General features: G+C 27.1%; 1 protein-coding gene across 1 annotated transcript in view; it reads left to right on the top strand.

The window, feature by feature from the left end:
- The window catches only part of LOC111621204 (TATA-binding protein-associated factor 172-like), a gene marked incomplete at its 5' end in the record, with an annotated part of 102,673 nt that overhangs the window by 52,134 nt on the left and 36,130 nt on the right, over positions 1-14,409 (top strand). Inside the window, 10 exons of the mRNA XM_023363283.1 lie at positions 2,285-2,389; positions 5,476-5,629; positions 5,944-6,050; positions 7,944-8,145; positions 8,589-8,737; positions 8,994-9,146; positions 10,217-10,358; positions 11,165-11,231; positions 12,536-12,546; positions 14,241-14,246. Of these exons, the coding sequence (XP_023219051.1) occupies positions 2,285-2,389; positions 5,476-5,629; positions 5,944-6,050; positions 7,944-8,145; positions 8,589-8,737; positions 8,994-9,146; positions 10,217-10,358; positions 11,165-11,231; positions 12,536-12,546; positions 14,241-14,246 (1,096 nt within the window). The remainder of the gene's footprint in view (positions 1-2,284; positions 2,390-5,475; positions 5,630-5,943; positions 6,051-7,943; positions 8,146-8,588; positions 8,738-8,993; positions 9,147-10,216; positions 10,359-11,164; positions 11,232-12,535; positions 12,547-14,240; positions 14,247-14,409) is intronic.

The following is a 14,409-nucleotide window of genomic DNA, read 5'->3' as shown; positions in this document are numbered from 1 at the left end:
TATGGAGCTAAATTTAACAATATTTGACAGATATAATCAGTCACTTTTGTAACCACATAAAAGGGGTTCATTCATCCAAAAAACTCCTTTTAAGTGGTTATAAAAGTGAATGAAAATCTTTAAATAGTTAAAATATACTCAGCCTCACTTTAAGAAGTTTTTTCTTTTGGTTTTAAAGTTTTTTGTATTTAAATTTTATCTTAAGAAGAAAGTTCTGAAAATGTTAAATCAAAAGAAAAACAAGACTTCTTAGAGTAAGATCTGAATAAATTTTGAGTTGAACAGAGAATTAGATTCCTTGAAATTTGAGAGTTTAAAATTTTTCTATTCAAACATTTTCTTTTTTCAATATGTAATAGGTTCGAACATCATTATTCTCTAGGAATGATCACATCCACAGACTCTGAAAATACTATCTAATCAACATCTTTATTTTACCCAGACATATTTTGGAAATTACAATATTTCCCAAATGCATCTGAGTTATTCTCTAGAAATTATGATAATTCCTGGAGAATAACAAGCAATGTTTGAATTGGTTACTTATTGATATTTGAAAACAGACTAGAAGCTGAAAGATGAATTATATTTTCTTTTGCTATTACAACCCTTAAAAATTAGTTTATAAATATAAAAAGATGATTAACATTTCAACCAAATATTAGATTTTTTTAGTGTGTTTTTTAATTTAAATATCAGGCTTAAATAGTGCTTCGAATTTAAGTATTATGAGAATATAAGCCAGGATGGCAAGTGACCTTGAAAACTGCAGAATTTTCCTTGCTGGAAATGTCAAGGTTTTTTTTCTTAAAGTTAAGAAAACTTAGGAATTTATATTGTGTCAAAGCATAATTTTAACCATAATCTTTGACTCCAAGTATGGATGAAAAATTTATGGGTGCTTAAGGATTTCTGCTATATAGCGCAAACTTCATCACTTGATATTTTTATTACTTTGGCAAAACAAACTGGTGATAAACAATACATGCTGTGAATTATCATACATACATTCATGATGTTGTGTAGTAATTAAAGCAGTAAATATAGGTATGAATTACAAGGTCTGTTCAAAAAATAATTGAACTTTTTGAATTGGGCAAAAATGGAGTGTCCTAGTGTTGTGAAGTAGACAATGCTACGTTAATGATAATCTACCGAGTAAGCTGCTTTCTTCAGATTGTTGATAATCTCATTTTGTTCCTGCATTATTGTTTTTTGAGTGAACGGTGTTCAGTGTTTGTGGCAATTTTTGCAATGTNAACCATGTAGATCGATAGAGGGTGTAGAGACAAGAACACTAATGTGTTCTTTTAAAGTTCGTCTCAAGCGCTTTAGTCTTCTTAATAAAAGTTTGAAGTTCATAAAAGAGTTCTTTTTCAGTTACGAGATGGTGTAGTTCGCATGGAACTATATATAACAGCCTGTTGATTGGATGAACCTGACAATTCTGATTCCTGACCAATATTTGAAATTTGTTAATAATTATATATTAATAATTCTATTGGCAGGAAAATGTAAATAAAAATTGATCTGTTGAAAAATGTATTTAATTATTCAACTTTTTTAAAACATATTTTTAAAGATATTTTTCAAATACATATTACAGTCATAAAACTGATTACAAAAAAATTATTTTTTATAAAAATAATTGTCATCAATTCTTCAGAATTTTCTTTTTGAAATAAAGCCAAAGTGAAATTTGTATATTTATTCAATGACATCTATCTTTTCATAATATATACATGTGCATAGTATCTAAGGTGGATCTACATGATAAATTTCTTGCATCAAAAAATTGAATTCAAGAAAAGTTGAAAATGTTATTCTTTTCTTCCAGATGTTCTATATTAAGTTATTAATTAGTTAAATCATTTTTAATTATTAAATTTAATATAAAATGGAAACTTCATTCACTTCTAGTTCCAAATTATACTAACAATTTTCAAAAAATTGATGAAATATAAATCTAGAAAATGAGGCATTATTTTGGCTTATAATTTATTTGGGTATGTTTTGAAATTTTGTATATGTAGATAAAATTTTTGGGATTGATGCACACAATAAATATAATTATATGATTATTAATTTAGATAAGAAATGGTGCCTAACATCTTCCTCTAGTACCAAATATTACTTAGTTTCTAATTATTAGTTATAGTTTCTAATAGCCTGATTAATTATGGCAATTGTTTGGCTTAGTATCAATACATTGTGCTTTGGGATGTTGTTATATGTAATTTATAAATATATAGTTATTTAAAATGATTTTTTTTTTAATTTTTAGTCTGCAGAAAAATTAATAGTAAGAAGATCCAACTCTATTTCAAATAAGAAGAATACAGCAAATCCTGATTGCAGTTATGATGATCCTTTAAATTTAGATGATGATGTGAGTCTATAATTATATGATACACATTAATCATTACATGCTTTTTGTGATATTATTTTATTGTTTTGAATAATTTTACTATATATGATTAATATTTAATATTATTCAATTATTTTAAATAATTAACTATTTATTAAATATAATTATAAATATGAAAAAAAATCAATATTGAATAAAAAATAATTTGATATTTTTAAATCTTTATCAATATATAAATCTAAATATATAAAATTACTTGTTCTGATTGACTAAGTGATTGATTGATTGATTCATCATTGCCTAGAGCAAACCACTGAACCTAAAGAGGTGAAATTTGGTACACAGTTAGGGTACGTCATGAAAACGCAACTAAGAAGGGATTTTTTGAAATTTCCCTGCAGGGGGGAGAGGGAGAGCATTAAGGCTTAACCAGAAGAATGATTTCTACTGTACTATTTTAGATGCAATTTTTTGTTTTTAACTACGTTTAATTTTCATTGCGTACTTAGGTGTATTTAATTGATAACTTTTCATACATTGTTATAAATATTTTTATATATTCCAATTTTTTAACCGAATGTTTGAACCATTTTAAATTCGAATTTGTTATTGTATATTGGTTCGATTATAGAATGATTGTAAACATTCCAGAAAATTGATCAAATTGAAAATAGTTTGTTTGATTCTCAGCAATTCTCATCATTCTCAGTGGTAAGTGTTATATAACAATTACTATGATTGTTGAAATACTGAACATAAATGGGGTTTGCTTGCAAAATCTGTGCAGGCAAAGTTGCGGGTAACAGTTAGTAAATAGTATTTTAAAAAATAGCAACCCATTTTTTTTCATGTCAAATGTTTTATTATATGAAAAAACATTTTTGGCTTTTCTAAGCCCTTTCATTTGGAATATTAATCGAAATGCTATAGAAATGAACAACAGTTTAAATTAAGATAAGATAAAATAAAATAATATTTATATATATTTTATTTTATTACAAATTAAATTTAAATAAAAATTTAATTTAAACAAAACAATTACAAAACAGATGAATAAAAGTAACAAAATTAAAGTTTTTCATTAAAGATTTTTGTACAATAAACACTGTCTTCACAATCCTTTAAGTCAAGGGTGTCCAACCTTAGCTTCTTTGGTTCATATTTGAAAGAAAAAGTTGTCTTGGCCACAAACTAACTCTAAAACTATTTGTATGACTATTTGTATTTGTGTGTGGTGACACGAGTAGGCTTGCCATTCTAGGCCAAAACAAATAAGAAAATAATTTATGTAGCCAAAAAATGTAGTTAAGTCATCAAATAAGTTTTTGTGCAGCAAAATGGGCTAGTTGGGTGCAAAGTAGCCAAATCTTTTCGTTTGAGGTACCGTACATAATATGATTACTATCTGAAAAAAAGCAGTCTGGACTTCTGTTTTTATGATATGATGCAAGAATTTTGTAACGTAAAGATTAATTATATTATAAATTATAAATAGAAGATAAAAAAAAGCTAACCAAAAAGTTGTAGATTTAAATTTCAACCCTTTGTGGAACCAAACCACCCTCTTCAGGTGTGCCAATCATAAGCCATTATTTATTTGGGAAGCGTTCTTCACTTCCACTTTGTGCTCATGCAATATACACACACAAGCTCCCTAATCACACTTTTTAAAATTTTTAACCACAACACAACACAATCCTAGTCATCCTGTGTTGTAATGCATCATGGATTCATGACATAAAAAGTCCCATTGTGCCTTTTGTTTAAAATGTTTGTTTTGTATCATACTCATGGACCTCAAATTCCATTGTGAATTTTAAATATTTAAACATTGAGAATGTTATATTGTATGTTATGGCATTCTGTTCCAAATTGGGGATATTCACTAGCCTAATAACAATTTTTTATCATTGAAAGTACTTGCATTGTAAAAAGGATTTTAATGCCATTTGACAGTGTATATATCCAGCACTAAATTATATTTATCCTTTATCAGTATAATTTTACCTAATATTTACAAAAATAAATTAATATCAATATTTTCATGTTTAATTAAATCTGTGATTTTTATTTGAGTTACAATATACCTGAAATTGTTTCATCCCAATTTCAAGTTTTTCAAATTTTAATCTTTATTTTGCTTTACAAAATATTTTTCAGTTTAAAGAAGCAAATAAATTTAGCTCTTTTACAATGTCATTCTTCATGGCTTCAAATATTTTATTTTCAATCAGTGTAAATTAATCACTGTAAATTTTATTATATTTTGTCATATCATTATATATATATATTTTTTATTCATCTTTCTTGAATATGATATTTATAAGTATATATGTTTGTTATTTCCACATCATTGTATTTAACATTAATTTTTATATTAATGAATTTATAATTCATTTTAATACATCATGGTCCAATTGTATTTGATATATTATGCAGTCAAACCCTGTTAATACAAGTTGAAGAGACTTAAAAAAATTGGTGCTTTATATTAATATTAACAGAACTAGTTAACATTGAAATGACTATCCTTCCTTGTCCATTGCAAATATACTTTGTATTAATATAAACTTTGCATAAACTGGTAACATATTAACAATATTTGACTGTATATTCAAAGGCATAAAAATTATTTTAAAATTTACAAAATGGCCCTTTTGAAAAATACCATTAAAATGAGCACTTTAAACTAACATCATCAATCTTTTATTGTAAACTGCTCTACTGTTCTTTAAAAATGTCCATGTGCTTAAAAAGTTATGTATATAATATTCAAAGATGTCTCTTTTACATAATATTTAAATGTTTTATATATATTTTTTATCTTCTATATTTTACTATATTAAGTAATTAATTCAATCATAAGAAAATAATCTTGAAGTATATTACTAATTACTGTTAAATAATATAAATTTATTTTTTTTTCAATGTAATTCTTCATGGCTTCAAATTATTTTATTTTCAATCAGTGTAAATTAAAGATCATACATATTAAAATATTGGTTAATTTTCATTTATACTGTAAAATAAAATTTATTTATATTTTTAAAAAATTAATGTGTTATTAGATAAAGTTTTTATTAAATATAATTTAATTATTTTTAAAGAAACCAAATCAAAATGAACTTCAAAGGAGAGGTGCAACATTTGCAATAACTGAAGCAGCAACATACTTTGCTGATGAATTACCTCAGAAATTGCCAAGCCTCTGGGAAACAATATTTTCTTCTTTAAAGCAAATTATTGATGTTGAAAGTTTTGGTAAAATTATCAATATATTATTAAAATGTTAAAATCTTTTAGAAGCAGTATTTATAATAATTTTTTAAAAATTATATTAGCGTTTAAAATAACTAAAACTAAATTATAATTAAACTGCTCAGTTTTTACTGGCCTTATTTTTGAGAAATGTGATCTAATTTTCATATAACTTAAAAAATAGTTTGTAAAAAAGTCAGAAATTTAATTATAATTTGAATTTAAATTATTATATTTAATTATAAGTATTTTGTTTTGAAAATTAAGTATTGTTACATTAACAAAAATTATTATTATTATTATTATTTTATTTTAAGATGGTTCTACATTTACTGACAAAGATCCTCTTGCTCAAGACCTAGTCATCAGCTTGCAACTATTAGAAATAATTGGTCCATATTTCCATAAATCACTTCATCCAGAGGTATTTTATTTATTTCCAATACGTAAAATTCCTAATGATATATGAAAATAAAATACAGTAACACCCCGTTTAATGTGGGGGATGCGTTTCTATACAACAAAGCGCTAAGCAAAACTGTGTTAAACGAGGTCATTTTAACGTAGAGTAAATAGGGATAGGGGAACACATGACCAAAAATAAACAAATTTTACGTTAATTTTAAGTTATTTTTATATTAATTTGTATAATAATATATGTTAAATAACAGAAACAGGCACACAGAAATGTAAAGTTCATTTTTTATGATGAAAGTCCTGACGTTTCTGAAATTCTTGTTTTTTTGCAATAAAGCTGGGAAGTTTCATTTGTAGCTTTTTTCTTTCTTTAAGCAAATGACGGTAGCAGAAGATCACATCCAAAATGCCTCATTTTGCTTTTGCACTCCTTTCAAAATCTGGATCATTTGCTACAATTTGATCAACAATTTCAGTTATCTTACCAAACTTTTACTAAGGAAATTTGTAGAGAAATTTTTTGTGTTCTTCGTTTTCAGAATCTCTGTTTTCCAATTCTACATGAATTCCTTGTTCTGCCAGTTCTTGAAGGTCGTCGTTGGTAAGGCTCTCACCAGAAACCTGCTGTAACTCCTCAATATCCTGCTCATCTATATTTCCAAGTCCTGCTATATCGATTAGGTTGAGTTCGGTCAACCTAACGATACAGCGATAGGCTCTTCTCATTGAGAATTCTTGGATACCTTCAGCCATAACTTCTTCCATACTTCATTCATGCATTTATCAGTTAATTCTTGCCAAGCGAAGTCAATATTTCTTATGGCATCCATGATGTTATATTTTTTCCAAAATTGCACAAAACAAACATAGATTTAAAGAAAGTACACCTTTTTGCCACCTTTTGCTGATTGGTTTGTGTTTGCAAATAATCTTACTATATATGAATCAATGAAATGCCACAATAATTTAAATCAGTATAAATTTTGAGATTTTTTTAGGCTTCAAGCAAACTGCGTTATATTGAATTGGCATAAGCGAAGTTTTACTGTATATGCTCCTACATCTACAAGTATACAGTAGAGCATCGATTATCCGACTCAGTTGGGGACTGGGGTTGGTCGGATAACTGAAAAAACGGATTACCAAAAAGTATGAAAAAATACATTATTAGTATAGTATATTAGTATATCCCATGTAATTAGTATATCGCTATTAATCTACTTCGTGTTGAATTTTCCTCCATGTTAAGCCTAACAAAATTTTTTTTTAAATAATAATCATTGCTACTGTATCATTAAAAATTATTTTTAAATTATTTTATTGCTCACAAAACAAACAACCACTCATAATTAAAAAATTAAGCCTCGTTTAAATACTGGCCTCCCTTTCATGGTCGAGCCAGTGTTGCCAGCTAAAACATGCAAAAATTTAACAAAAATAATATTAAAGTAGCCAAGACATAGCCAAATATTGTAGTGCCACATCACTAGCAGACATTTGAAATTTGCTGATTAGAATGGTCGGTTAACCGATGTGACACTTGATCGGGGGTCGGATAATTGATGCTCTACTGTATATGACTGTATATGTATTATTGTTATAAGTAGTGATTGTGTGAATATTGTTAAAATATAGAATTTAGAGTTTTTTGTTTTACATTCTTAATAAAATTAGATACTCTCTATTAATTAAAATATAAATATGTTATTGATATAGTTAGGACATCTAAGCATAAAAAAATCATATATAAATAGTTATAAAAAACTATTTATGAGTTTTTTATGCTTAGATGTTCTGGCCTTAGTTATTTTTAATAATAACAATTTATATATAATTAAAATATAACACTAACTTGCTATTATTTTTTATATTTAATATTCAACACCTTTTTTGTTTTTAGCTGGAATCAATATTACCACATTTATGCTGCTGTTTAGATATCCCTTATAGTGCTGTTAGACATATGGTAGCAAGATGTCTAGGAATGTTAAGTAAAGTGATTACTTTAGCAACATTGCAAATAGTTTTTAATAAAATTCTAGGAAAACTTGGGGCAACAGATAATGATATATCAAGACAAGGGGCAGTAGAAACTTTATATTGTATCCTTATAATTTATTGAATTTTTAATAATAATAGAAAAATTTAATGTTATATATATTTTGTTAACTTTTTAAAAATTAACTTATTGAACTTATTAAAGAACTTAATAAGAAATAGAACATTAATTATAACATTATTATTATTATTTTAAGAAATTAATATAATAATACAATTTTTCTATTGTAATGAAGTATGTATGAATAAGTATTATTCTTATTTGTACTTAGCCTTATAAATTCTGTTAAAGGTTATAAATAAATAAAAAGTTATATTAAAGGTTATTAGACTATTAAAAGATTCATTTAAAATTTCAAATATATAAATATCAGACTGAATTTGACAAATTCCTTAACTTTTAATTTAAGTAATATAATTTTTAATATAGCTTAATGTTTAAAATTAACTGGTTTATGTATTGAATTATAACCTTAACCACTTTAAGGTATTATTAATAAAATGAATTTAGACATTGTTCCGTACATAGTTCTGCTTGTTGTCCCCATGCTTGGACGCATGAGTGACCAAAATGAAAGTGTTAGATTAATGGCAACACATTGTTTTGCTTCACTTATTAGATTGATGCCACTTGAAGTAAGAATTTTAAACATTATTTTAAATAATTTTAATATAATAAAAATACATTAGTTTTTATAGTATATATATAACTTTTTCTGATATTTTGTTTTTTCTATATTTAAATTAAATTAAAATTTTTGTTTAATTACATTACAAAAAATTATTACTTTTTTTGTTATTAAATATAGACAGCATAATTCGTATATTTGTCATTTCTGTATTTTTTTACAAATTAACAGTTAAAATATAATGTCTGTAATTTCTATTTCAGGGAGGAATGAAAGATCCACCAGATCTTAGTCCTGAATTAATACAGAGAAAAGCAGAAGAACGACGTTTTTTGGAACAATTAATGGATTCAAAAAAACTTGAAAATTTTAAAGTTCCTGTGCAAATAAATGCAGAATTAAGATCATATCAACAGGTTAGTTATTGATTTTATATTTATGTCAGTATATTGTTATTAGAGTAAGCTTGAATTATGAATTATAAATCAAATTATGAACACTTTTTTTTTTAATTATTTTAATTTGATATATAATATGATGCATGGTAATAAGCATTATATTTAATAAATAAATAAAAATATTAGCAGTTTGATACTACTTTGTTCTAAATCAAAGAATGCTAATATAAGTTTCATAAAATTTTTATATTATTTTGCTTATAATATTATACAATACTTATAAACACAAATATTAAATATGATCACTACAAATACTTTAATTGTATTCATTTATGAACTGTAATTTTTGTAAATCCACTGTTTTCTGATGAAAAATTCAGTTGCATATATATTTATAGAAGTTGCACAATAGTTTTGAACAATCTCTATAAAAGATTGTTCAAAACTATTCATAATTAAAAATAATAAAATTTGAAAGTTAAAACTAAAATATGTAATAAGTATAAATGTTGATTGTTTCTGGAAAAAATTTAATATTTTTCATAAAGGACTTTTTAAAATAAATCTATGTACTTTAAATTAATGTTAATTAAAACAAAAATAGAGAAACTAATAAAGTATTACTAGTATAAATGCCATAATTGAAATTCAGCAATTGAAACACAATATAAGTGAAAAAAGTAGCTTGCTGGTATTTCTATAAGCATTAAAGAACTAAAATTTTTTCACTTTTGTATTGATGTCATTTAATTTTATTGCAACTTTTAAATATTTATAAAATTTTTATGCAAATATACATACTTGAATTTTTATTAAAATATGTTTTATCCAGTGCACTGTACACATAAACTTAAGAATGAGGAACTTGAATTATTCACTGTAATAAATTGTATTGAAGGATATCATTTAACAGAATATAATTAATAAAATGTTTATTGGTAATATGTCTTAACATAATAATATATTGATGATAATAGAAATGTTGGATATAGCTGCATATTTTATTTGTATGAATGATATATATTTATAAATAAATTATTTACATTTTTATTATAAAATTTAAATTTCTAAATTTAAATATTACTTAGGATGGAGTGAATTGGCTTGCCTTCTTGAATAAATATAAGTTGCATGGAATCCTATGTGATGATATGGGATTAGGAAAAACTTTGCAATCTCTCTGTATTTTAGCTGGTGATCATTACTTACAAGAAAAGCGGTACAAAGTAAGTTTATAAATTTTGTTAGAAAAAACATTCTTTTTGGGGTAAAGCATTATATGCTACTTTATCTTTCATATCTTTAAGACTATAATTATAATTTTTCTGACTACAAATAAAAATTAAAAACTAAATTTAACTTTATTCAGAAGTTTAATATCATCGTTTATTGCTTAAATAATTTTATCATGGTCATTATTTTATTAGAAACTGATAATATAAATAAAGTCAAATTTTATTAATAGAAGGCAATTGCCTGTTACAATGGGAGTTCTACTCCTTGTCTTTATACTTAGTACAGGTACAAAAACGTTTAAATATCGAAAAACTTCTTAACATAATTATATAAATTGAAAACATTTTTTTGGGATGCATGATGAAACATCCCATACATTGCCTCCACCAATTCACATCCACTAAAGTCTACAAGATCATATCTCTGTCTCAACTCTAGGCTCTTCTCACATTCACAAATCAGGTGAAATTTAGAAAATGGCATATGACATCTTGGGCATAGATTATTCTCGTATATATACACTTTGTTGTCTATCACCAGTGTACTAGGATTAAGTCGAAGTTGTATAAAAAGTCTCTTCACACAAAATGATGCGCTCAAAAATATATAACTATTATTACTTGGATATAATAATAGTGAATTATAACAATTCAATCAAATTCATAAGCGAGTATCCTCTATATCTCGCGATAGAGAAATTTCTAGTACATTCCGTATTAGTTGCTGATAACTTTCTTCTCCAAGTTCTGGCGAAAATATAAATGGTTTGATCGAACTATCATAACCATTAATTATTTTAGACAGATTTGAAATCCAGTTCCTGTTAGAAAATTTGTTAATGGAATTTTTGTATAGTTGGTTTAGGAGGTTAAATGTAAATTCACCACCATCTCTAATCTTAATTAACAACTTTATACATCTTTTAACGAAGAGCGCCATAAGACTAAATCTACTAATCTCCAATCTTAGTATAATCTAACCAAAACAATCTGCGTATAAATTTACTTTGGATAGTGTCTAATTTTTGAACATTGGAGAGGCACCATATAGGAGAAGCATAGCTTATTGAGTTAAAAACCAAGGACTGAAACAACTTAAACTGCGTTTGTATATAACCCAAGCCAGTCTTAGCAAACAACTTCGCAACACCTTGGATTAACCCATTTGATTTAGTCATCATATTTTTAATTTGGCTCTCAAAGGAAAGTAATGGTGAAAAAAACACTCCTAGAAACTGTTTCATTGACTATGCTAATTGCCGTATTGTTAATAAAAAATGACATATGTTTCTTAGGCAACCTTGTTCCATTCCTAAATATCATTATGTGAGATTTCTTAGGATTAATATTCAAATCCAATTGAGAAAAGTACATAGTTAATAAACGTATCTTCCTTCTCAGGGCAACCGCCGTCGGTGCTATAACAACAATATCGTCAGCGTACGAGATAGAATGAATCACTGTATTACCAATCAGGAATCCATCATCTTCATTATCAAAAATATCATTAATATCATAAGTATAAAAATTAAATAAATAAGGTGACCAAGGGTCTCCCTGTAGCAAACCTCGTTCTATCGAATGAGGACAACCCTGATCTCCATTAAATATACAGATTATCTCATAGTGGCCAAACAAAAGACCTAGCAATTTAACCAAATATTTATCAGCTTTATGTTGTAACATCTTATTTTGTAAGGATCGAACATTCACAGAGTCGTATGCCTTTTTGAGATCAACAAACAGAGCATAAACTTTGTCTTTTTTTGTTTAATTGCAGCTGAACAGTGGCCAACAAGACAAACAAGGTTAACTGAGTACCTCCATCTGATTTAAAAGCATATTGGGTTGGATTAATCAAATTCTCATCTTTGATCCATTCAATAAATCTTTTCGCTAACATAGCAGTAAATAGTTTGCGAAATGTCGAAAGTAAAGCTATCGGGCGATAATTTGCTGGACTGGCCCTGTCTCCTTTCTTGTACACCATTCTTCATCAATATTTATACTAAAATTTACAGATGGATTAATATATACCACTACAATTCCTAAGAATCTAGTTCTCTACAGTTTATGAAATTTAGGGCTGAGTTCAACTAAGGCAGTAATATACCAAGGTTTCTCTTGAACATACCTCATAATACCTAATGATCTCTTAATTAACAACAAAAGACCTCCTGCTGGTCTACCTACTCTGTGCTCCCTGAGTGCCGCACTATGAGATATCCAAAACACATCCTGAAGACCCACGTTCTCCAAAAAACCAGTGTCAACCGACCACATCTCGGAGATACCCGCAACATCATTTGACAATAAGTACTGCTGAATAGATCAGTCTTTAATTTTATTAACCATACCTTGAATATTCCAGAAGGTAATGTGCACATTTTCAGCTAAATCACAACTATTCAATACCTGAGAAGACAAATGTATTGAGTTCCGATTATTACTTAATCGAGTCACAGAATTATTATTTTCCATCTCTACTACCTTCTCCTCACTATCATCCGTCAACCCTGGCTGCTTATCGGCGCCAGACCTCTGGTTTCTTATAAAAAACGATCCATTTGAATAATTCCATTTGTATATATATCATAAGTAAACACTACACCATCCTTAATATAATAGTCATCTGTAACTATGATTTTTTGGCCATTGGACTTCTCCTGTACTATCCTTGCAACCAGTTTTCGTCTCCTAACTCTAGGTCGTTTACACAAGTCAGCTGTCAAGATAATATTCTCCTTGAACCTTTTCGACAAACCCGGCTTTACCTTCCAGAACCCATTAAGAACTAAGTTTCTCTCATATAATGAGGCAAGAGAAATTTTAACTATAGTCTTAGGATTATTTCTAGGAATTCTAACCAAACTGACCAAACTGAATTCCTTTATGCCTATTTCATTTTTTATAAATTGAGATATCTCAGCCGACGGATCCTCAGTTATAAACGGAAAATTAAAAATAACAATATTGTTTCTTGTTTTTTCATTAATCAACTGATCCAATTGAAATTCTACCTTACCTCTCAACAGTCCGTCGCAATTAGCACTCTGTTCCATTTTTTCCACTTTATGAGACACAATACTCAAGTCTTCCTTTATATCAGTATACCTCTTTTTCAATGTATTTAACTCTTCCTTAATTTCACTCAGATCCACATAAAGTTGAGAGAACTTCTCCTGTATTAGATCATAAACTGTTTTAATAGTATAATTTGCTTCATCACCGAGGTCTTCCTCCCCAACAGCTGATGGAGTAAAATAATCCTGTATTTTTGCATCTCTTCCTCCCACCGAGTTTTGTGTCGACGATTCTTCTTCTAGTAAAACAAGATCCTCCTCCACCGTTTCAGTTAAAAGACATCTTCCAGTTTCTCTAGTGTCCCCCTTACGAGGTCTGCCACGACCTCTCTTTTGCATATCAACTCTATCTATATCCAGAGGGGATCTCGACAAAGGTCCCGGTTTAGGTTCAACTCCTGAGATTAATAGCAAACATTTAATTAATTTAGAACTCATTCTATTCATATCAAATTGGATCTTCCGGTATCCCTTCATTATTCTGGAATATGTATGACATCCAAGCAACATGTCAAAGCTGAAACAAAAATTCACAAGCAGCCTCAAACACAGCACCAACTCCCCATTAGAAACTGATAAAGGACAATACAAAATTCTAAAACCATGCTTTTTTATATAAATAATTTTTAGCTTGTTGTTTGGGAATTTTTAATGTTGTGAAGGTTTTTCTATAGTTCAAAGATTTTTATAATTTACTATATTGCTAGATTGTTTATTTTTTTTAAATATACAAACATATTGGCATTATTGTCATAATATTTATTGATACTTGAATAATTGAATAATGAAATAAGAAAGAAGAAACTAATATTGCTGTTTCAAGATTATAATAATTAACCACTAAAAGTTGTTTTTTTATTATGACATTGTATTTACTTGAATAATCTGCACACTTTTACTCCAAAAAATTATAACAAAAAGTTGGGATGTGAGGTTTATTCAAAATAAATTTGGCAACAGTGT

This window comes from Centruroides sculpturatus, unplaced genomic scaffold (assembly GCF_000671375.1).
Source record: "Centruroides sculpturatus isolate CEXI.00-Female unplaced genomic scaffold, Cexi_2.0 scaffold211, whole genome shotgun sequence".
NCBI lineage: Eukaryota > Metazoa > Arthropoda > Arachnida > Scorpiones > Buthidae > Centruroides > Centruroides sculpturatus.
Note: the sequence above shows the minus strand (reverse complement) of the source record. Positions and strands in the feature narration are given on the sequence as shown.